Genomic DNA, 22,273 nt, shown 5'->3' on the forward strand with positions numbered 1-22,273 from the left:
GTCCTGATAAAAGTAGAACTAGTTGGGAAAGCATGTTTGCTCGAGTCTCCATGTTGCTTTTCAAAAAGCTTTGAAAGGCTTTGAGGCGAAATCCCAAACGGACGTGGCAACCCTTAAATAATTGCTTTTGTTACTAGTTTCCCATTAGAACTCTAATGTATTTGATACTGACCGTTTGCTCAAGTGGCTAGAAGCTCAAATAAGTAGCCATGCTTCTTCATCCAACTCTTGCAACATAGAGCATCGGTGAGGACCAGCCTGGCCTGACATCTTTACTTGGTCGCTGACGGTTTGAAATGAGGTGTAATCGAAATTGTTCATGAATATGGATCAAAACGTACAGCCAATCAGTAGCAGATACGTCACAGTTTTAGGTGTGGTTTGGTTTATTTTTTGCACGCCTTACAACAGAATAATGAATTTTGAAAATGACGTTATCTTCTGGTGCTTGAAACATAATTTTTAATTAATAAATGTTAAACATGAGAAAACGAAAGAAATAATCAGAAGATGATTTGAAGAAAATAAAACGAAGACATTCCAGACTATTTAAGCTCAGCATTAAATGGAAAAAAAAACATAAAAAAAGAGAATTTAAAAAATGGCCCTCAATTTGAGAGTGCGAAAAATGAGTCATCTTATCATTGAGTTAAAAAAAGTTGGCAAATGAATCAAAATGAAAAGACCCGCATACGAAGACATTTCAGATTATGTTTAAGCTTGGTATCAAATGGAAAAGGAACAAATCTTCACACAGACGGGTCAATAAAAAAAAAAAAAACGGCAACGTTCCACAGTACAATGCTCTACCCACTGAGTTGCGGGGAACTTGCCATGAATGGTGAGCATATTTTAAGGTTATACATGACAAGTAGAGTATATATGTGATGCAAGGAACAAGTGAGCAAAGAGTCGAAGGAACAAGCCTTTTGATTCTTAAGTAATATGACTTAAAAAAATTTGTTCAAATCCACTAACGTTCAGATGCATGTCCTCAATTTAAGAGTGAGGGAGGAGGGTAACCTTATCCATGAGTGAAAGCAAAAACGTTGGATAATGAACCAAAATCAAAAGATCAGAATCCGAAGACATTTCAGACAATGTATTAGCTTGGTATAAAATGGTAAAAGGAAAATATGTTCATCCAAAAAAAAAAAAAAAAGAGAGAAAACGGCAAGTTCCCCGGAACAGGATCTCCATCCTGACTGGGACCGCTTTCGCAGTACAATGCTCTACCCACTGAGCTGCGGGGAACTTGCCATGAAGGGAGAGCAAATTTTAAGATTACATGTAACAAGTACAGTATGTATTGCAAGGTACAAGTGGGTAAAGACTCTGAGGAAGATGTGTTTTGACTCTAAGATAACATTACTACAAAAACTATGTTGCTTAATTTAATAATGTTAAAACTCAGCAGTGTTCCGATGCATGTCCTCAATTAAAGAGTGTAGGAAAAGGGTAAACTTGCAAAGTGGCAATAAACCTTTCCTAGTGTAATGACGTGAAAAGACGAGTATAAAAAAACACTTCAGGCTATTTAAAAAGCTTGGTAGAAGATTAAGAAATCATCGAAAAAATGGAATTGAAAAATTGGAAAGAAAATTAAATAAGTTAAAAAAAAAACCGGCAAGTTCCCCGTGTCAGGATCTCCATCCTGACTGGGACCGCTTTCGCGGTACAATGCTCTACCCACTGAGCTGCGGGGAACTTGCCATGAAGGGAGAGCAAATTTTAAGATTATATGTAATAAGTACAGTATGTACTGCAAGGTACAAGTGGGCAAAGACTCTGCATGTCCTCAATTAAAGAGTGTAGGAAAAGGGTAAACTTGCCAAAGTGGCAGTAAACCTTTCCTAGTGTAATGGCGTGAAAAGACGAGTATAAAAAAACACTATAGACTATTTAAAAGCTTGGTAGAAGATTAAGAAATCATCGAAAAAAAAGGAATTAAAAAAATTGAAAAAGAAAATGAAATAAATTTAAAAAAAAGAAAAAAACGGCAAGTTCCCCGGAACAGGATCTCCATCCTGACTGGAACCGCTTTCGCGGTACAATGCTCTACCCACTGGGCTGCGGGGAACTTGCCATGAAGGGAGAGCAAATTTTAAGATTATATGTAATAAGTACAGTATGTACTGCAAGGTACAAGTGGGCAAAGACTCTGAGGAAGATGTCTTTTGACTCTTAGATGACATTACTACAAAAACTATGCTGCTTAATTTAATAATGTTAAAACTCAGCAGTGTTCCAATGCATGTCCTTAATTAAAGAGTGTAGGAAAAGGGTAAACTTGCTAAAGTGGCAGTAAACCTTTCCTAGTGTAATGACGTGAAAAGACGAGTATACAAAAACACTGCAGACTATTTAAAAGCATGGTAGGAGATTAAGAAATCATTGAAAAAAAAGAATTAAAAAATTGAAATAGAAAATGAAATAAATGAAATAAAAAAAACGGCAAGTTCCCCGTGTCGGATCTGCATCCTGACAGGGACCACTTTCGCGGTATAATGCTCTACCCACTGAGCTGCGGGGAACTTGCATGAATGAAGAGCAAATTTGAAGACTATATGTAACAAGTGGACTATGTGCCGCAAGGAAAAAACGTGCAGAGATACTAAGGGAAAAGTGTTTAGACTCTAAGATGACATTACTACAAAAACTCTGCTATTTGATCTAATAATTTTCAAATTCAGAGGCGTGGGAGGATAGTAACCTTATCAAAGAGTGAAGATACAAAAACGTTATATAATGAACCAAAATAAAAAAAAAAAGGTAAAAACACGGCAGAAAACAACAAAAACAAAAACAGAAAACGGCAAGTTCCCCGGGTCAGGATCTCCATCCTGACTCGGACCGCATTCGCGGTACAATGCTCTACCCACTGAGCTGCGGGGAACTTGCCATGAAAGGAAAGCGAATTTAAAGATTTAATGTAAGAAGTACGTACTACAAGGAACAAGTGAGCAAAGATTCTGAGGGAAAAGTGGTGAAACCTTTCAAGTGGTGAATAGTGACTGCACCAGTATCGCAGAGGTCATGGGTTCAAATCCCGTACGGGCCTAAATTCTCTTCAGGCCTAATTCAACTACTAGTTCAGTAGTGTTCACAACTGCGAGGACCGCTTCTATATTCGTTTCTTCAACGGCAGTGCAAATTTTCCATTTTTTATATATTTACAGTCAATATCTCATAAGTATTTCTCCCTACTGTCAGCTACACAATTTTCTTGATATTAGTTTGGAGAACTTGGGTCTGGATCAACTAATAATCCCCTAACTGACATTTTTCTTTATTCTTGTCACTTGTCTGTTTGATATTCTATTGGTATTGAAAATTCCATCTTGGTCACTAATTTAAGTTTAAGGGTTGGACCTTGCAAGCACTGCAGTTACTGATCACCATCTCCATTTTATTGTCAAGTCCTTCCCTATAAAGACATCCTCAATTTTGAATGTACATGTATATATACACTCTCAAAGTGTGCTTGTTCACAAATTTTTACATGGTTTCATTTGAACTAAAATAAGTAAAAAAACAGATCCAATGTTTGAACATCTCTCTCAACAAGCACCTCACAAAAATTTACATATAAGAGTACAAATTAACTAAATTGAATAGAAGAGAAGCATTTGCAATACATATATTTGAATGCAAAAGCATAACTATATCTGTCATGACCAAAATATATTAATCTGATTAGGCTAAGAGACTTCAGTTGCTAACAAGAGAGACACATAATGGTCTTATCACTCATCATGATACAGGTATGTCAAAAATTTTCCAAAAATTTAAGGCAGTAAAGAGATGAAAAAAAAAAACATAACTTTTAAACTGGACTTCATATGCTGTTTTTACCTGAGAAAATTTAATTAAGCACTGTCATACCAGTCATGACAATTTCTGATTCATTTTTTGCTGCATCATTAATTTTTATGTAAATATTTTTATTGAAAATTTGTAAACAGCAATAGATATAAGTTTCTGATTTTAATTTGGAGAAAAACTTTAAATAATAAACTTAATTAAATCAGTAATTGGTCACAAATAAGAATTTCACCTAAACAATGAAAAGGAAAAGTATAAAATTTAATGTATTTTTTATTAGCCTTCATTTATATGGTTAAATGTTTGAATTCCATCCGATGAAAGATAGAACTATGGTTAAATTAATTAAAAACCTGCAAATGAAATTTCAATAGAATGCTTGATAAATGAATGAATGTATGGAATAACGCAGTTATATCTCATTCACAACAAAGCTTAAACATGTTTCAAATTAAAGCTGTTTGTTAAACACAGTTTAATTTTTTTCCTACATAGAAACTGTTCAACTTAGTATTTATTGACTTAAAATGTAGCACATTGGAAATACAAGTACTAGAATCCTATGGAAAATTCAGTTTTTAGTTCTCTGTTTATGATTGTCATTCAGTAAAAACCAATTTAACAAAACATGTTTTGCTGATGTGAATAGTGTATTAGTCACATTTGATGCAACACTAACTCCTCACTCTGTTTTCACACAGAAATACTAGACAAACTGGAAAGAGAACCTGGTATTTGATCACATAGAGCACCTCTTCAAATGTTCCTTGCCATATCTAGTGTGTATGAAGATATCTACACTATTTGGTAAAATCAAGAACTACATTTGTCTCTAATTACAAAATCACCATTACCTCAATTTCTACATTGTGTAATAGACTCTATATAATACTTATTTCATCAATCTTTTTTATCAATCTAGCATGTTACAATGGTAGTCATATCTCCTTGACTGACTTGTGGCTTTCCTGTGACAATGATGGCATGCAATATGTGTGTACTGGCCACCCAGCCCTGTTGTCCGGTTTCTGTTACACCTCTGTTAACAACATGACTTTTTTGGAGTTGCCCTATTGTCTACTTGCACATCACCCCTTGGTCCTGAAACAAGGGCATAAAATCTCATTTGATGTTGGGGCTCAGAATGCAGACTATAACAATAGAGCAAGATGCATAGAATCCAAAAAAAAAAAAAAGGCAAAATTAAAAATGCTCCTGCAATTAGTGGTAAAACAATTTCATGTCATGCAAATGTTCTCTGGGCAAGTGGTTACCAGAAGAAAGTTGAGTGAAAGAGTGATCAAGCATGGATTTCTCCCCCACAACATCCATAGTTTTCAAGTAGAAAGGTGATGAGAAGTGAAAAAGTTATCAACTAGGGGGATATTGTTTTTTATTGTCCATCAAATTCCTATAAGTGATAAATTACAAACAGTGTAAGGAATCAATTTTTAGATCTTTGAAGTGGCAGGGTTAAAAACTATTACACATATAGTAACTTATACATACCAGAGGAAACAGCTTTGTTAGATTTCATAAAATCTTCTGCTATCCTCTCAAAAACCTTATCTATAAACAAGAAAAAAAAAATATCAAGTTAGTGGAAGTATAAGGTAACTGTCTCTTAATCAACCAATGACCATCCTTACAAGACTATTTCCCCTTTACACCCTATTGTTAGTATACATAATCTCCATACTGTTCTCGATACATTTGTCATGGTGAGGCAAAAAAGAAAGGCTGAAAATAAGGGTTTTCTGCTTCCATCTCAGTTTAAATCTATAAAGTTTAAATTTACATGTTTATCAAATTTTGATTTCCCAGTCATGTTTTAAATCCTCAAATCATCAGGTATTTTCAATCATTCACACTCACCAACATTGTATCCTCTTTTACTTGATGTTTCAAACATGTCACCACCAATCTCTTTACACAAACAACAAGAACAAAAAAAAATTAATTGCATAGTCTACAACTGCAATCTTAGATTTTCTTGCAAGTTCCTCAACCTTCTGTAGTTCATATGAGTACGGTTATTAGTATTAATCATTCTTTTCTATTACTACAAGAAAGATCATAGCTGTTAAAAACAGAACTACTGTAAATTGGTTGTAAAAAAAGAAAAGACGCCAAAACCAAAGCAGAAAAAAATTCATGTTTGAACAGAATTCAGACCCACAGCCTTCCCGCTCTTAATCTTTATATTTTACATGATTTGATATTCATATTTTTATCTACAAAAAGCAATACATTTTAACTGATAGTAAAAGCAGTAATGAGGTAAAGTTTTCTACTGACCTCTACAATAATTTAACACTGTTTTTGTCTGGATCTCTCTTGGCTGCACAGCTTCCTCTATTAGATCAAGTTTAGTTCCACAAAGATAGATTCTGCAATCCTAAAATTCAACATTACAATAAGTGTCTCATGAAGTATCAAGCACACAAACTGCAAGATAAGATGACTTGTTTTCCTTAACCAAAGAAGAAAAGGCAGTGAGCCTCCTCAGGGTATGAAAGGAGAAAAATTACAAAAAAAAGTTAGTTATGATATCAAATAACTTACAGGTTCTGCAGCTTTGAGCTGATCTGCCCAAAACTTGGCTTTATCAAAGCTTGTTCTGTCTGTCAGGTCTGCATGGGGGAACAAAGGTCATTAAAATAAATTGAACTTTGATTTTACAGTGAATTGTAAGTATGTTTTAGAAGCATTTCATTAATGCTTTGAGTCTGCTATCTGGAGGTTACCACATCTGATCCCATCTTGAACAAGGTTCCTTTACTCTTAAATACAGGTAACACCCCTCATTAATCATAAAACGAACCCCCACCTCCCCCCTCGCCAAAAACAAAATTATATTAAACCTAAATTCTCTGAGGGTACAATCCATCTCAACAAAGTGAATCTTACCAAACATTGTTGAAACAAGTGAAAGATGATGTTATTCGGTGAATAACACAGGTATACTCAGAGAAAAAGAACTGTGATTGCTCTCACTGGGAGTTTAACCCATGACCTGCCAATTAGTGTTAAAACATGTAAAAAAAAAATATCCCAGACTTTCTAAAGTTACAAATAAAGAATAAGGCTTCCAAATACAACATAATGTATACTTATTATTATTCAATAAATTTCATTAAAAACACATACTAACCATAGCATAAGATGGCTGCTTTAGCACTACGATAATACATAGCACTCATTGCTTGATACCTTTCAGCTCCAGCTGTGTCCTAAAAATATAAACAATCCATGAAATCACACTCACTTCAGCAAATAAGAGAACCAGGAAGAAAAAACATTTTAATTCACTTATAAGTTAAGAATGGTAATGAATTAAAGATATCCTAAGTTGCCGCAGATGGAAAGCAAGTTATGAAATGGTATATTGTAACAAAACTTTCTATTGCATAAACTATGGTGTTATACAAGGATTTCCAGCCCTGAGAAAAGCCGTAACAACACGTGTGAAAAAATACAATATTTTTTGTAATGTGTTGGATATTGCCAATCTGCTGCTGACATGTCACTTGCCTTTTGTGCCACTCCCTTAGGTTGATGAATGAATGGCAAAGCCTTCACAATTCTCAATACAAAGTAGTTTGGTGAAACTTTCCTGAACTATGGCAGCTAAAACATTAAAAAATCTGTATTGCTTATTGCTTACAGACAGTGACATTCAAACTTTCTTAGAAGGGGAAGAAAACCAATATACCAAAGGAAAAAATGAAAGTTATATTTTCAGTGGCTTTGGTAATGGTGTTTCTTGCTGCTGAGAACGAAAATTGACTACTGGAAGATTTGCCATAAGCTGATTTTGACCATTCATCTGAAAGACTTCTTCTGTTGCCAAGGACAACCTCAATATATCAGAATTTTGTAAATTTAAAATTATACCTATTTTTATTTTTGTAATCATGATTTAATGGGTTTTCCATTTTGAGCCTCAGCACCAACACACTGTACAACTCTTTTACTTTCATTATTTTATGACGTCAGCTTTTCCTGTTGCTAAAGGGCTATTGTGTTTATATGATAAACAAAATAATACATGGTTGCTTGTAGATATGAAATTTCTCTTCCTGTGCTCAACTCTGCATCTCATTTGTATGCTGTACAAAACACAAAAGCTGTAAAAAACACAAAACACGTGTATGTGTGTAAAAAACACAAAAGCTGTAAAAAACACAAAACACGTATATGCTGTAAAAAACACAAAACACAAAAGCTCACTTGTGAGCTATCGAGTTGAACAATCGAAGAGAAATTCCATATCTAAGCGTGCCCATATATTACTCTATATAAGTACACTCCAATGTTACATGTAACTGTGGGTGAAGTTTATAACCAAAAATTGGCTCAGAACGTACCTTAAAGATTTCATTTCAAGTCTAAAGCCTTACCCATATTGCTAGTGACAGATTCCTGCCTTGAATGTAGAGATCTTTTCTACAAAATGCTGCTCCAATTGTCTGAAGGAAAAAAAATAGAAATCCATAAATTTTGATAAACTTTCTCCTGATAACTAAACTTTTAAAGAAGCAAACAATAACTGTAAAGAAAATGAGGTGAGGAGAGACAAAATCATTACCATATCATAATTACTAGAGCATACTTCATCCAGCAATCATGTACACTGTACTAAATCCTTCAGCAGTAGTTTTCTTTTATGTAACTCACTTACATTAAGTATGTAAAAATGTATCATGAATCATTCTACATACAAAACAAAGTCTAAAATTTGATGGCACACAGCCCCCAATACCAGCACACAAAACCACAAGAACTAAAAAAAATAAATTTGAGAGTGGGTTAAATTTTAATTATCTCTATCATTTCTAGGATGCCACTATACAGTTCATTTCTTAGATGTTAACATAATCAATTCACTACTTTTCATTTTTATTAACTTTTTCACTAATCAAATCTGACATTTGGACTCATTGTTTAATTTAATTCTCAGACAGGGGCTAACGATGGAACAACTTCAGAATACCCCGCAACTCATTTACATGTCATTGAATAAGAATAGCGTCTATTGTGTTATGCCTCGATCTTCAAAGCTTCCCGACACATGTAAGTGAGGCGGACCAGAGTTGCGGGGTATTCTGAAATTTAGCCCTAACGATAATTATATCACTATAACTATTCCAAAACGAAGATTCAAAATAAAGCTACACTTAAGTTAGATTTATAAAATAATAAGGCAGCATTCTTTCTTTAGCCCAACTGACTTTGCAATAAATGTAAGTGTAAATTTTCTCTTTTCTTTCTAAGATCTAATTGGCAATACTCTCCTGAGATGCAACTGTACGTGTTTAGAATTTCACATACATTAATTGTAAGAAATTGGCAGACTCAAATTGACATTTCCTTACTACCGGTAAACATTAATTATTTCTTGAGACTTTTAGTCGTTACACTGAAGATCAGGGTTGACGAGAGGAGATTTTGGTCTAAAAAGAAGACCTTCAAGGAACTTGGACTGTTCGAATGCGGTAGTGACGTAATGTACAGAAAATTTCCTTGTCAGGGGCGTAAGTTACTTACTAGCTGCAATTATAATTGTTCAGTGTATATGTACGTGAGTGGCATCAAAATAGACGAAAATTAAGGCAAATCGAACATGGATTATAAAAGATACAACGCAGTTGAGTTACAGCCGTTCAATTATTAAAGTTAGGACACATAAATCTCCTCTCTACTCAGTCAGTTTACTTTCTGTCGGAAATATACACAGCTGAAAATTACATGACGAGACTGTTTCTGATATGTTTTTGAAGTTTGACAGCTTTAGACTCGAATGCAGTCTGTCTCGATGGCAGAGAGTAGGGTTAATTTCAGAGGAGCATCGTGATATAAATCAAGAAAATTATATTAAACATTATACTCACGCTTGGCGTTTCCTCGCTAAATGACCGTGTAATGTATCGAGTGACAAGGCATGTCTTTCCGCTGTTAACTTTTCCGAGAAGAACAACTTTAAGATACGTTTTCTCTTGCATTTCATCTAATTATTGTAAGATATACGTCTAATATCACAAATGGCGACAGATCGATATGAAATAATCAAATAAATACGTTCGGAAAGGCATATAAATCACCTATTCGACCACCACTTTCCGCCGCACAACCCGCCATATTTTGTTTGTTAAAGGCGTCATGTAAGACTCACAGATATGTGTATGACGTATTGACATGACGTGTTGAGCAAGTCGCTGATGTAGGAAGTCGTGAAGTGTACCTGTGACAAGAGAGGGAAGACCCAGGAAAAATATGGTAACAAGAAGTAGAAATGACCTCTCCCACATTTTTATGGCACATCAAAATGGGGAGTCGTTCACTATGAGAAATAAAGGACAAACCGAAATTACTGGAGATATGGAAACTGAGAAAAAAAGGTACGTGCACCATTCCTATCTGGGAAGCAACCAACTAGATTTGTACGCAGGAACATCAGAATTAATGCTGCGTATGGGCGTCATTTTGGTTTTGGAGTTCTTCCTTTCGCGCATGACTCGACTCGCGCTTTCCAATCGCCTCGCGCTGGCCTCTACTTGTCTGAATACGCCTTAATCATCCCTGCGTGTCGAAGAAACCTAGTTACAACTTGCTGGAAGTAGAACTCAGTATGCTTGATGAGAGGAACGATACACTGTGGTTGCTTTAACAAAATGCCATAAATCAGTTGACCACAGTCGTTTGTAAACACATGAGGAAAAGTGCTTCCTGGTTACCCATCTAATTTATCTTGTGATACACACCCGTGCCTTACGGTACCCAAATGTTCTATGAGGAATGTAAACCACAAACAGAATTTCAAACACCACAAAGGTTACACTTCTAAAGACCATTTTAGGCAGGGAAATTCGTTACAACATGGTACCTTGGTGTATTTTTGGCCTATTATCCCGTCCTGGATTTTTAGTAGCCTTTTGTATTGATCATTCGTTTGAAAAAGGTTAAACAACACTACATACAAAGACAAACAAGACCAAGAATAATTTAAAACATTTCCTTTAATACCCGAGCAAAACAAAGCCCAACACTGAACAATAATTGTCTTGTTTAACAAGCATAAAATTTATAAACGATCACCTATCTTGGAGCAAGGAATGACTCATTTTATATATCTTACCTGGTAAACTACCAGATGGGTCTACTTACATTTCATATTCTGTAGTTCTTATATATTCTATATCATTCAACTTAAAAAAAAAAAAAAAACTTTCACATATCGATCAAAATGCCACAAAAAGCTGCTCTATTCCTCAACCCCGAGTCAGACAACAGAGAGAACAATTATGCTCCTTAACCCTTCCCCTCACATGACAATACAGTTGACACAACCGTCCCATTATATATTTGGGAGCACATTTTAACATTGTATCACTTTTTCCCACCAGCCGCCATCAACGGTTCTTAACAATCAGTCACATCCTTTTCCTAAGCATTGAGTGACTAAACTTGGTTTGGTTACGACAGAGCTGTGGCACTGTCACGACAGAGCCGTGGTACTGTCACTCTCAACAATGTCCGTGGAAATTCGTTTTCGTCTCGGACTAGGGCCGTCATCCTCGTCAGATGGGTGCCTCTTCTTCGGAACCTGTGAAATAAAGAACAAAAAAAGTTGTGCTTACAAAGTAGAGCCTTTAGGTAGAATCAGACCCCTTTGTGGCGGAGATAACGCAGCTTTCAACTGAAGGTTGGAAGTAACACGGCATTGCATTGATTTTGCTCTTGTACAATCTATGATTGTTGAAGAAAACTCGGGCCCCTCTCTCGACCAATCAGATGCAAAATCAAATCAATCACGAATTGGTCAATTACGTTTTCCCGCGCTTAAAGTAGTTTACGTGTTTCTATTTTGAGCTCTGTTGGCCACTTGTGATATTTACTGAATATCTGAGATTTGTTGTGACTGAATGGTGATGTTGGTTTTACGACACTCAATCGAAAAACAAGACTAAGGGCTCAGGTCCGAAGACCAACGACTGATAGCTAAGAATGACAGACAGGTACACAGACCGATCGACAGAAAGTCAGTTTGACAGACACAAGAGGAACGACAGACAGGCAGATAGAACAACAGGCAGAAAGAAAAACCAACAAACAGACAGATTCCTGAGTATGACATTTCGATGCAAACGATGCAAACCACACTGCAGGAGATATCTCGTACGATAAACAAGAAAGGACTATCAGTCCAATATTTACTGGTCCAGAGGGTGGAGGCATATCAGCGTTCACAGCAGCCATCAACTGATTCGCCTTCTCTATCACTTTTTCGTCATTCTGGATAAAAAACAGAAAAAAAAGCAAACGTTAGACAAAGTGCCCCCCTTCCCCCTCCTCCCTGCATCTCAGCAGGCTTCCCTGTCAGTTTGTTGGTACCCATGTATACCCCTGGGTGGGGAAAGACACTGAGCAAGTAAAGTGTCTCGCCTGAAAACACATCACAATGACCCGGCCAGCTATAGAACCCAGACCTCTTGACCCAGAGTCCAACCCGCTCAGCGTAAGGCAGCGCGTCACCCACGAACGATAGTAAAAGGAAAGGTAGAAATCTAATTTTATTAGGAGTGAAACAGTCACATGGTCAGGGCTCGTTTATGTTAAAAGCAGCAATACAGGCCACCTACTGAATCGAAAACTGGTCTATATTGAATTTAATCAGCAATAAATTGATAATTACACCACATCCAATTGTGCCACGGATAATATCGAGTCACCACAACCACTCGTTCTATGCTATCGCTGGCAGTGCCCGTGGGCAATATGAAGCGAATCCTGTGTTCTGATTGGCGACCCGAGCGGGCAATATGGACCCATCTTGCCCGCTCGGGATTGCCCGCTTTGGTTCCGCGCAAGAAAAAAATTATTTGGAGCGGACACTTTAAGTTTGAAATTCTTGGACAACGTGGACGATAGAAGCGCAAAAAGCGGCAGAAGACAGTTAAAACAAAGAAAACATAAACGACTCCTGTCTGTTAATTTTGCAATAAAACCGGTTGGCTATCTTTCCCTTCACACAAGTATTGCTTCTTCTTTACCATAAAATAAATCCTTCATTGACCAAGCTTGTTCGGTCAAGATGACTGGATATTAGCCTCGTTCATTTTTTCCTTTTTATGGATCTTGACTTGTCTCGATCCATAAGAACGCAAAAAAAGAACACGCCCAAGATCCAGTCATCTTGACCTCACTCTTGGTCATGAACGCACATACATTGGAGTGGAAAAAAAACGCCAAGAACAAGAAGCCTAGTGGGAATGTATACTGTACGTGTTCACGGACAAATACTCACGGAAATCCAGGGATGTTGCAACGCTCCATCCACAGTTATTCTTTTCTGCGGATCCGTAGTTAAAAGTTTTTTAATTAGATCAATGGCTAAATGAAAGAAAAATAGAAAGCATTTATAAAGTGACCATTAGAACTTCTTTTAATGCTTTTTTAAGAGTAATATTGCAGGGGAAAAAAATGTGACTTGCTTTGTCTCTGAGCTGAAAGACAGTCTTCTGCGATGCTGTAGTTCAATTATTATTCGGAATGAATGACGTTAATCGTTTCTCTTTTTCCTTTATAACCTTTCCACTTGCATCTCCAAAATAATAAGGTAGAAGATTATCATTTTTAGTTAGTACCTTCGGGTGAGACAGATTTCCAATAAGCTTTTGGAAAAGAGTAGATGCCTTTGATAATCTGCTCGTGAAGTGTGTGCTTCTTTGTTTCTTCTGAAAAGGGTGGGTAACCTCCTAGACTGTGAGAGAAATAAAATTATGCTGAGTGAGAGTAAAATCATTTTGAAACAAGCAGTAACAAGGAGCTTGCAGTGGAACATTCTTCTTCTTCTTGACAAGTTCTAAGTTTTAAGAATCAGCACTTTCATTCTTGTAGGCCAACTAAAGAACAAGTTACTCCTCACATAAATGCAAACTTTACTACACTGCAGTCAGTGCCTAACTCACCATATAAACAATATAACACCCAAGCTCCACAGATCAACTGCTTTAGAGTACCCTCCCATACCAGCTGTCAAGAGGACTTCTGGTGCCAGGTAACTAGGGGTCCCGCATAATGTCTTCATCAGACTCTGTTCTCCAACTACTTTGGACAGACCAAAGTCAGTAATCTGTGTAAGGAACATAATTGAATATTTTTGTGCAATTCCAAAGTGAAACAATGCCTGTGAATCCAGTGCCTTAGATCACCACAGCTTTGCTTGTTTCCACAGCATAGAAATGATGCCACTCCCCCTAGATGAGATGCTAGTCCATGGCAGGTTTCCCCGCCTCCCTGTATGATTCAGGGGTGATATTATAATGGAAAACCAGATGTTAGTCACTCTTGGGGTCAAACGCTTCAAGCAGAGAATTTAGCATAAATCAAATAGTACTCCCTAGTTGCATATTTCTTTATTCTCGTCATCCTTCTGTCTGGGAAGGTATTGATTTGTAAGGAGAAATTCCTTTTGGCCACTCCTAGGGAGTGAATGGGTTAAGCTACCAAATTTTTTCATCAAATCAACTCAAAAGAAATTGATACATTAACACAAAAGAGGAAAATAATTTGAAAGGTAATATTGCATTTAAAAAAAAAGTTGAAAAATACACACCTTGATTAGGGTTTCATTCTTCTCAGAACTTAAAAGGACATTTTCTGGCTAAAAATGAAGGAAACCATTAAAAAAAACATATAATTTGAATTTCAATAACAATTTTCCAAGTGTTGCAAAATTTTTCTTATTCATTTGTACCTTTAAATCTCTGTGAGTGATTCCTTGATCATGTAAATACTGGAAATCAACCCAAACATAGAATTGATTAATATCACTGATGGTAAAAATTTATTGAGAGTGTCATATGTTGTAAAGAGCAATAATGAATCACAAAGTGTAACAGATAATATGATAAATACTGATCCCACTCTGTGAATATTTAGAAAAACAACAATTAAAATAAATCTCCTAAATAAACATTCTTTCACAAATGGTGTAATCTGATTAATAAGATATTTTTTATGTTGTATCTTTTTTTACCCTGGCTTATGCCTTAGGATCACAGGACACTCACCTTTACTGCTACAAGCATCTGGTAAAACAGAAGCTTTGCTACAGGTTCTTCAAATCTTGTGACACTAACAACTCTGTCAAACAGTTCACCACCTTCTACACTGGAGTTATGAAAAAGCAAAACATATCTTACAACAAAATATGACAAAATGGTGCCATTTAAATCTTTGCACAGGCTTTTATCTCAGACAAACTCTGTGTTGAGTTATCCATTCAAACACTGGATTATCTTTCAATTTTCTTCTTTTTTAAGGAATTGAATTGGCCCTAAGGTCACTGAATTCTTGGCATATTTAGTATCTGAAGCTCTTTTAGTACTGGTTGAAATTCATTTGAGACCCATGTACACTAACTGACTTTGCATGCCTATCACTTTGATTTAGCAGCATTGGATTGTTGACTGCACTGTTTGTTCTGATTGGAAGTTAGCCTGGCAGCATCATGAATAGTGATGCATAGACAAGTCAGGGAGAGGTTTGCTGGGGTCTGGTTCTCATTTCTAGATCCCTTGCAGACCTCTTGATGACTCGCAATAAGATGTCGTGCAAAATTCTCAATATTCACCTAAAACACTAACAAATCTAGTTTTTTTTTTAATCTAGCAAAAATTTGACTCATACAGTTCTAAAAAGATGTATAGGACTTCAGCAGTTTCAAACACATCTCCAATTTGGATCACACAAGGCTGAAAGAGATGGTACAATTGAAGTTCATAAGCAGTCTGTATTAGTCGATTACAGGTTGATAATTAATTTCCTTTAAATAAAATATAAATATTAATAACAAGCAGAAAACTTAAATGCATCATTAGAACATTTGGAAATGAACAGAATGGAAAAGATAGATTGGCTTGAGTGATGGGAAGAAAAAGACAAAATGCCAATAGAAATAATTATGGAATGGGCTTTAAAACCATTGCAAAACTCTGGTGAAGAAATAATATTATTGTCTGCCAAATCTTCTGGAAACCCTTACCTTTCTTAAGACCTGTCATGAAATACAAGAAAGTGGACTCTGCTAATTTTAGCACTGCTAATTTTTGCACTGCACCAATCATGGCTAGGAAGGGAAGACCCTCCTCTTCCATGGGAACAAACTGCCTTTGGTTCAAGTAAACATATGGATACATTCAAAAACTAAACCATTCAGAGTCAGAATATACATGAGGTGGTACTGATAAAGGACAATTATCATAGTTACATGATGAAGCTTCTTCAATATTTCCACCTCATCTCTTAGAGCTGCTTGCCTGGGCTGAAATGAAAGTTTGAACAGAAAGATACATAATAAAGTTCATTACAAAAATTAGGGGCATATAACATAAGCTATAGATCTTTTTTCAACCCCCCTCTTGAGAAAGGAATAACCTCTAGTCACATGTACATGCACCATTGGAAGAAACACATCTCAAGTTTAAGTACTAAGCCAAATGTGAGAGAAAAGTATTACAAAGGTAAAAAAAGCCTGCCAGAGTATCTCTCTTCACAATTACAATAATAACCAGAATATCATTGATAAGCTTGACACTTACTCCAACAGAAAATGTCTTTTTGTTGATAATCTTGACGGCAAATTTTTTGCATGATCCCCTGCTAAAAGCTAAGCGAACTTCACCACATGCACCCCTAAATATAGGCAAGAAAAATATTGTAAATTTGTGTTAATCATTATAATTTGTCATTTTTATCTAAGAGAGGATCATAAGATTTCCTTGTCCACTGTCAACTACTTAGGGTTAGGGAGGCTTCAATAGATACATCAATAACAGAATACTAGTAAAGATTGATTGCTCCCTTAATCCAGCAAAGTGTAGCATACCAACTACCAAACCAATTATTCATGAATCAGTCCGTAAGTCAGTCAATTAGTCAGTCAGTAAGCCAGTCAATTAGTCAGTCAGTAAGTCAGTCAGTAAGTCAGTCAATTAGTCAGTCAGTAAGTCAGTCAATTAGTCAGTCAGTCAGTAAGTCAGTCAGTAAGTCAGTCAATTAGTCAGTCAGTAAGTCAGTCAGTAAGTCAGTCAGTAAGTCAGTCAATTAGTCAGTCAGTAAGTCAGTCAGTAAGTCAGTCAATTAGTCAGTCAGTCAGTCAGTAAGTCAGTCAGTTAGTCAGTCAGTAAGTCAGTCAGTAAGTCAGTCAATTAGTCAGTCAGTCAGTCAGTCAGTCAGTAAGTCAGTCAGTAAGTCAGTCAGTCAGTAAGTCAGTCAATTAGTCAGTCAGTAAGTCAGTCAGTAAGTCAGTCAATTAGTCAGTCAGTAAGTCAGTCAGTCAGTCAGTCAATTAGTCAGTCAGTAAGTCAGTCAGTAAGTCAGTCAGTCAGTCAGTAAGTCAGTCAATTAGTCAGTCAGTAAGTCAGTAAGTCAGTCAGTAAGTCAGTCAGTAAGTCAGTCAGTCAGTAAGTCAGTCAATTAGTCAGTCAGTAAGTCAGTCAGTAAGTCAGTCAGTCAGTCAGTAAGTCAGTCAATTAGTCAGTCAGTAAGTCAGTCAGTAAGTCAGTCAATTAGTCAGTCAGTAAGTCAGTCAATTAGTCAGTCAGTAAGTCACTCAGTAAATCAGTCAGTTAATCAGTCAGTCAGATAGTCAGTTAGTCAGTTACAGATCAGTCATCCACTCAGTCTGTCAGTCAGTAACTACACCCATCAGCCAGTCAGTCACTTTGTCAGCCAGTTGTTCAGTCAACCAGTCTGCTAGTCTAGCATATTTTTAGTTCACCAGTTAGTCAGTTATAAAATCATACTCTATTTAACCACAGCACAAGCTAACAGTGACTTCATATATAACGTGACTTGCAAATCCATGTCATCAATTTTAATTACAAGAGCGTGGTTTTTCCCCCATTGTGAACACTGATGATATGTATTTACTCATTGGGGCATAACAGAGCCAGGGCTAAAAATTAACTCCAGTACTTGGTGGCCAGTTGGGCCAGATTCCTTGAATTTTTAGTGGCCCATCCCAAAATGAAGTAGCCCTTGATTTCCTCGAGTTTAAAACACAAAACTTGAATAAACCCCCCTTGGCTTTTAATGGAGCGTTAACTAAAAGGAAAGAACAAGCTTGTGAAATCACTGTTAAAATGGCTTGGAATTTCCACTTCAGAACTAAAAAATTTGCTAAAAGGGACGCTTTTAGAGTCCAGGCAAAGAAATGGAGTGAAAGGTAGTCCAACTACACATTGAGTTTTATTTTTAACTTTGTACTTTGCATAATTTACATTGCAACTTTTCGAAATTCTGTAGCATAGTCACACATCAGGCATTCAAACCTTAAGTTTTAACTTGCCACTGGTGACTGTGCAACTTCCAATTTTTAGCCCTGACAGAGGTAACTTCTCATTAAAAAAAAAAACTGAATCACCAGTATGAAAATGTTATAAAACAATTAGTTCATGTACCACTCACACATTCATTGAGATAGAAGGTAACCAGAAGGTTGGAGGTGCATTTGGAGAGCTAATCAGGATTGCTCTCAGCTATGCCCTGAGCAACTCTTATGCATCTCTTGTGCTCTCCAAACTTCCTGTGTGCTTCATATTGCAATGAATGTATACTGACATGAGATCCAATTGTTTGTCTCAATAAAGAAAAAATGACATGGAAAAGGTCTTCAGATGTGAAACACTGTATTCAAAGGGGTGAGGAAATTAATGTTTTTTGTCACTTGGAACAGTCTTAACCCAAACTACACTCACCTTCCAAGGAATCTGGACATAACATACTTCTCCTTTAAATCCTACAGAAGAACAAACAATGTTATGATTCTGCTGTCCAAAATGTTGGTCTAAAAAGTACCTAGTCTCTGTAAGAACTACTTGAGCTTCACCTCTGGTAGTAAACTGAATTCCTGGTCAGCTTGATTAATGTTCTGAAATACATAGGCTATAATGAGAGAAAAAAAGACAAGAAAAACAAATATTTCAAGAGACTTATGGCCTGACATCAGTCAACTAGTTATAAATTCTAGAGATGACAAGGATTTGTTAGAGAGGGGAACTCACCAGAGGACTTATTGGAGGGTTAAGGTGATAAAATGTAGAAAGCAGAACTAAATAAAAGGGAGGACATTGAGAAAGGGGAAAATTGTTAAGGAGGGGAACTTGAACAAGGGAGGACTTTTCAGAAAGAGATGGCTCACTGGAGAGGAGGAATCAATGGAGAAGAGACTGGGAAAGGCCTTAATAGAGAAGGGGGGGGGGACATAAAACATTGCTGAAAAGATCCACTAAATTTATGAATAATTATGATAAGTTAAATTCTTGTAAGTTTTTCTTTGTGTCATATTTAACATACTTTACTTGTACCTTTGTGTTTCTTTAAAGATAAAGATATCTCATCATTGTTATTCAATGGTTGTGTATTGTTTTTACCTAAAGTGAAAATTTAAAAAAAAAACCAACAAAGTGAAATTTAAACAAACATGTCATCACAACCATTCACATCATTCTTTCACCTCCAACCTTCATAAGAAAATCAGTAACACCTCAAAATACAATTGGTTCAGGAAATATAAATGAATAAAGGGTAGGTCATCAGTTTACTTGCCATAAAAGTGTTGAAATCTATATCCTGATTTTATTAGCATGCAGTCCCTTAGAGCAGATGGGACACTAGTAGATTGCAGGTATTGGGTGGAGCCATCTATTAGATTTTCCTTAATAGTTTGAAAGTTAATTATTACAATGCATCAAATAAAAACAGGGTCAACCACATGCTGTAAGCCAATTAGAGGGAAGAACTAACACAATAGACATTAGTCCATTAAAATCGAGCTGATAAAATGGTGAGTGGAAAACAATCAACTCTAAAGCTGCTTGTTGTCAAGGATGTTAACAAAAAATAAGTAATTTACCAATCTTTTGCCCATTAATAAAAGTTCCATTTGAACTGAAAAATAAAGCAGAAAAATGAGATGTTTTTAATTTTCAAATAAAGATATAAGTTGATGAAACATGACACTGTTAATGAAATTGAGGCCATGATTTTAGAGAAACCTCATACATGTGGTGTCTCCACTTGGTTGTAACAAGTCTTGCAAAAAATATTATTGTATTCAAAATGCTGTTACAGTTTGAAAGAACTTTTAGCACCTGCATGACTTACCTAAGATCAGTAAGGAACACGTTAAATGTCCCATCTGCATCAAACTCCTAACACATGGAAGAGAGAGAATGGTCTGAGATACATATACTCCTTTCAACCAATTTCAAATAATATTAAAAAGATCTCAATTGTAATGAACAGAATTATTAATAAATAGTGCAATGCACATACCTACCCTGTATAATTTAAAATGTTTTGTACTAATTGCCTGATATTGCGGATTCTTCTTAAATGCTCTGGGTTCAAAGCAGATGTCATTGTTGGTGCCACGGCCAAATGTATTGACATCTTTTTCAAGATCTAGAGCAATACAAGATATAAACAAATATCTCATCTTACTAATAATAGCATTTGTAGATGGAGTGTAATGGTAAGTGTACTAGACTCCAGATGCAAGGCTCCAGTTTTAGGCTCAGGCTGGGTTGTTGTAACACTCTTACAAGGACAGGGGTGTAGCCAGGACTTTTCAAAGAGGGGGTCACACCATTAAACATAGGGTACTCACCAGTTTTTGCTACCTGGTTTACAATGGGAAGGTCACGGGCACCCTAAGAACCCTCCAAACTACACCCTTGCTGTGCCTCTCTCCAACCAGAGCAATAAACAGGTACCAGCAAACAGTCAAAGAAAGCTGACAAAATGCCAGATGCAAGTAGTGATTGACAAGCATTCCATACAAAGAAAGGGAGGGGAGGGGGGGTATGAGCAATATTCATCTTGTGGAGACTGGGATAGGTTCCAGCCAAGAGGGTCACTTGTCAGACAGTACAACCTTGTGTGGCAGAGTCCCAAAATTCCAAGCAGCTGGAACTGGTTCTGCATTCATGGAATCTCATCGAGCTATGTTAGACTGGCTTGTGAACTCCCTCAAAGATTTTTGTTTTTAACTGTGAAAATTTTTCTTTTCATTCAACAGTTCAACGATAATATTTTAAGGTAAGACCGTAAGGTGGTGTTGAAGAAAAACGTCTTCATTGAGTCTAAAACCAGTCCACTGTCAAGCACCAGGTCGCTTGTTTTTAGCCAAATTGTAAAATTCGACGGTTTTCTCTTTGCAATAGTTTTCTGTTCCATAAAATAACATAACCGATAATCATGTTATCAAAACATTCTAGTGACCCTGCAAATTACAGGAAATTACCTTAAGAATTCTGTTCCATTTTCCTGTCATGATCATGAACGCGCGCGAGATTATATTTTCAAACAGGCAAACTTCACTCAAATCGCCCTCAGATCACAATGATACATACATAAAATAGAAAACAGAGCTATAAAAACTATCTTCCGAGGTAAGAAAATTCTAGATTTTCATGTCTGTCTGCTCTATCAAACGCTTACCAATCTTTTCAAAGCCGATACCCAACGGGAATAGTCTTCCCCAGCTTGACATCTTTAGTTCCTCTTCATCCGACATTCCATCGACAGCATCCTGGGTTGGAAGTGTAGCAGCTGTTCCCGCCGAATCCATACTCGCCGATGAAGGGACACTCTGGCTCTGCGAGCTTGAGGAAGTCCCTGTACTGCTGGAAGTGTCCGGTGTCTGTTGGTCGGCCATGTTGTTGAGGGACGTAACTGGATTGCTGGGGACTGGTGACCGATTCTTGTTTCGCGCCAAATCCTGCGATCAGCGGGGGGTCCCAGTAGGGGAGTGGGGAGGGAGGAGGGGGAGGGGAAGGTTTCTGGAAAGACTCATAGACCCTGCATATTTACAATCGACTTGTACTCGTTTGGAGGATGGGTATTCTCGTTCTCGTTACTAGATCACAAGGCAGGCACGTAAGTGTTTGTCGGTTTTATCGTATAAAGAGTGCAATGAGAATATCTGGTGTTCAAATAGTTTTTAATTTATCAAGTTCGGTTGGATGCGATTGACAGAAAAGTGAAGAAACCTTTCGATTTTTTTAGTGTCCTTGATAAACATCATGCTCAGCACTCTACACTCTAACGTCAGTATGCATATTCTCCATACCAGTCTCTCTACATTTCCTTGCGTAATGACGATGGATGGATGGGAGAATTCGTTGAACGATCAAAGCTTCTCAGATTGGTGATCATTTCCTTTATTCTCGTGATCTCAGTGAGAAATTAGATGCTGGCAGGAGCCCATTAGCCCTTTAAGCCCCAGATCAAATTTTTAATTCTCCTTACTGTCAACCATACAATTCTTATAATGTTGGTTCAGAGAATTTAGTATTAGATCAACTAATTATCCCCAAATTGATATTTTTCTTTATTCTCATCACTTATCTGGTTGATATTGTATTGATATTGTTAG

The 22,273-nt window shown here is 36.6% G+C and overlaps 2 protein-coding genes across 2 annotated transcripts; both read right to left on the reverse strand.

Annotated features, from left to right (window-relative positions):
• Window positions 1–3,388: 3,388 nt before the first annotated feature.
• LOC113685641 (ras-related protein Rab-24) lies at window positions 3,389–10,017 on the reverse strand. The gene is made up of 9 exons (XM_027203174.2): window positions 9,930–10,017; window positions 9,720–9,835; window positions 8,229–8,297; window positions 6,980–7,058; window positions 6,391–6,458; window positions 6,124–6,223; window positions 5,701–5,751; window positions 5,335–5,394; window positions 3,389–4,926 (listed from the first exon to the last, which is right to left on the reverse strand). The coding sequence occupies exons 1-9, from the start codon at window positions 9,964–9,966 to the stop codon at window positions 4,868–4,870; spliced, it is 639 nt and encodes a 212-aa protein (XP_027058975.1). The 5' UTR covers window positions 9,967–10,017; the 3' UTR covers window positions 3,389–4,867.
• Window positions 10,018–10,826: 809 nt separating this feature from the next.
• LOC113686167 (serine/threonine-protein kinase Chk2) lies at window positions 10,827–21,578 on the reverse strand. The gene is made up of 18 exons (XM_027203767.2): window positions 21,337–21,578; window positions 20,174–20,298; window positions 19,999–20,045; window positions 19,748–19,782; window positions 19,200–19,265; window positions 18,722–18,777; window positions 18,591–18,631; window positions 16,431–16,524; window positions 16,100–16,153; window positions 15,520–15,584; window positions 14,901–15,000; window positions 14,585–14,623; window positions 14,444–14,491; window positions 13,797–13,960; window positions 13,473–13,588; window positions 13,133–13,218; window positions 12,043–12,120; window positions 10,827–11,431 (listed from the first exon to the last, which is right to left on the reverse strand). The coding sequence occupies exons 1-18, from the start codon at window positions 21,551–21,553 to the stop codon at window positions 11,324–11,326; spliced, it is 1,539 nt and encodes a 512-aa protein (XP_027059568.2). The 5' UTR covers window positions 21,554–21,578; the 3' UTR covers window positions 10,827–11,323.
• Between the last annotated feature and the right edge of the window lie 695 nt (window positions 21,579–22,273).

This window comes from Pocillopora damicornis, chromosome 12 (genome assembly GCF_964200805.1).
Source record: "Pocillopora damicornis chromosome 12, jaPocDami1.2, whole genome shotgun sequence".
NCBI lineage: Eukaryota > Metazoa > Cnidaria > Anthozoa > Scleractinia > Pocilloporidae > Pocillopora > Pocillopora damicornis.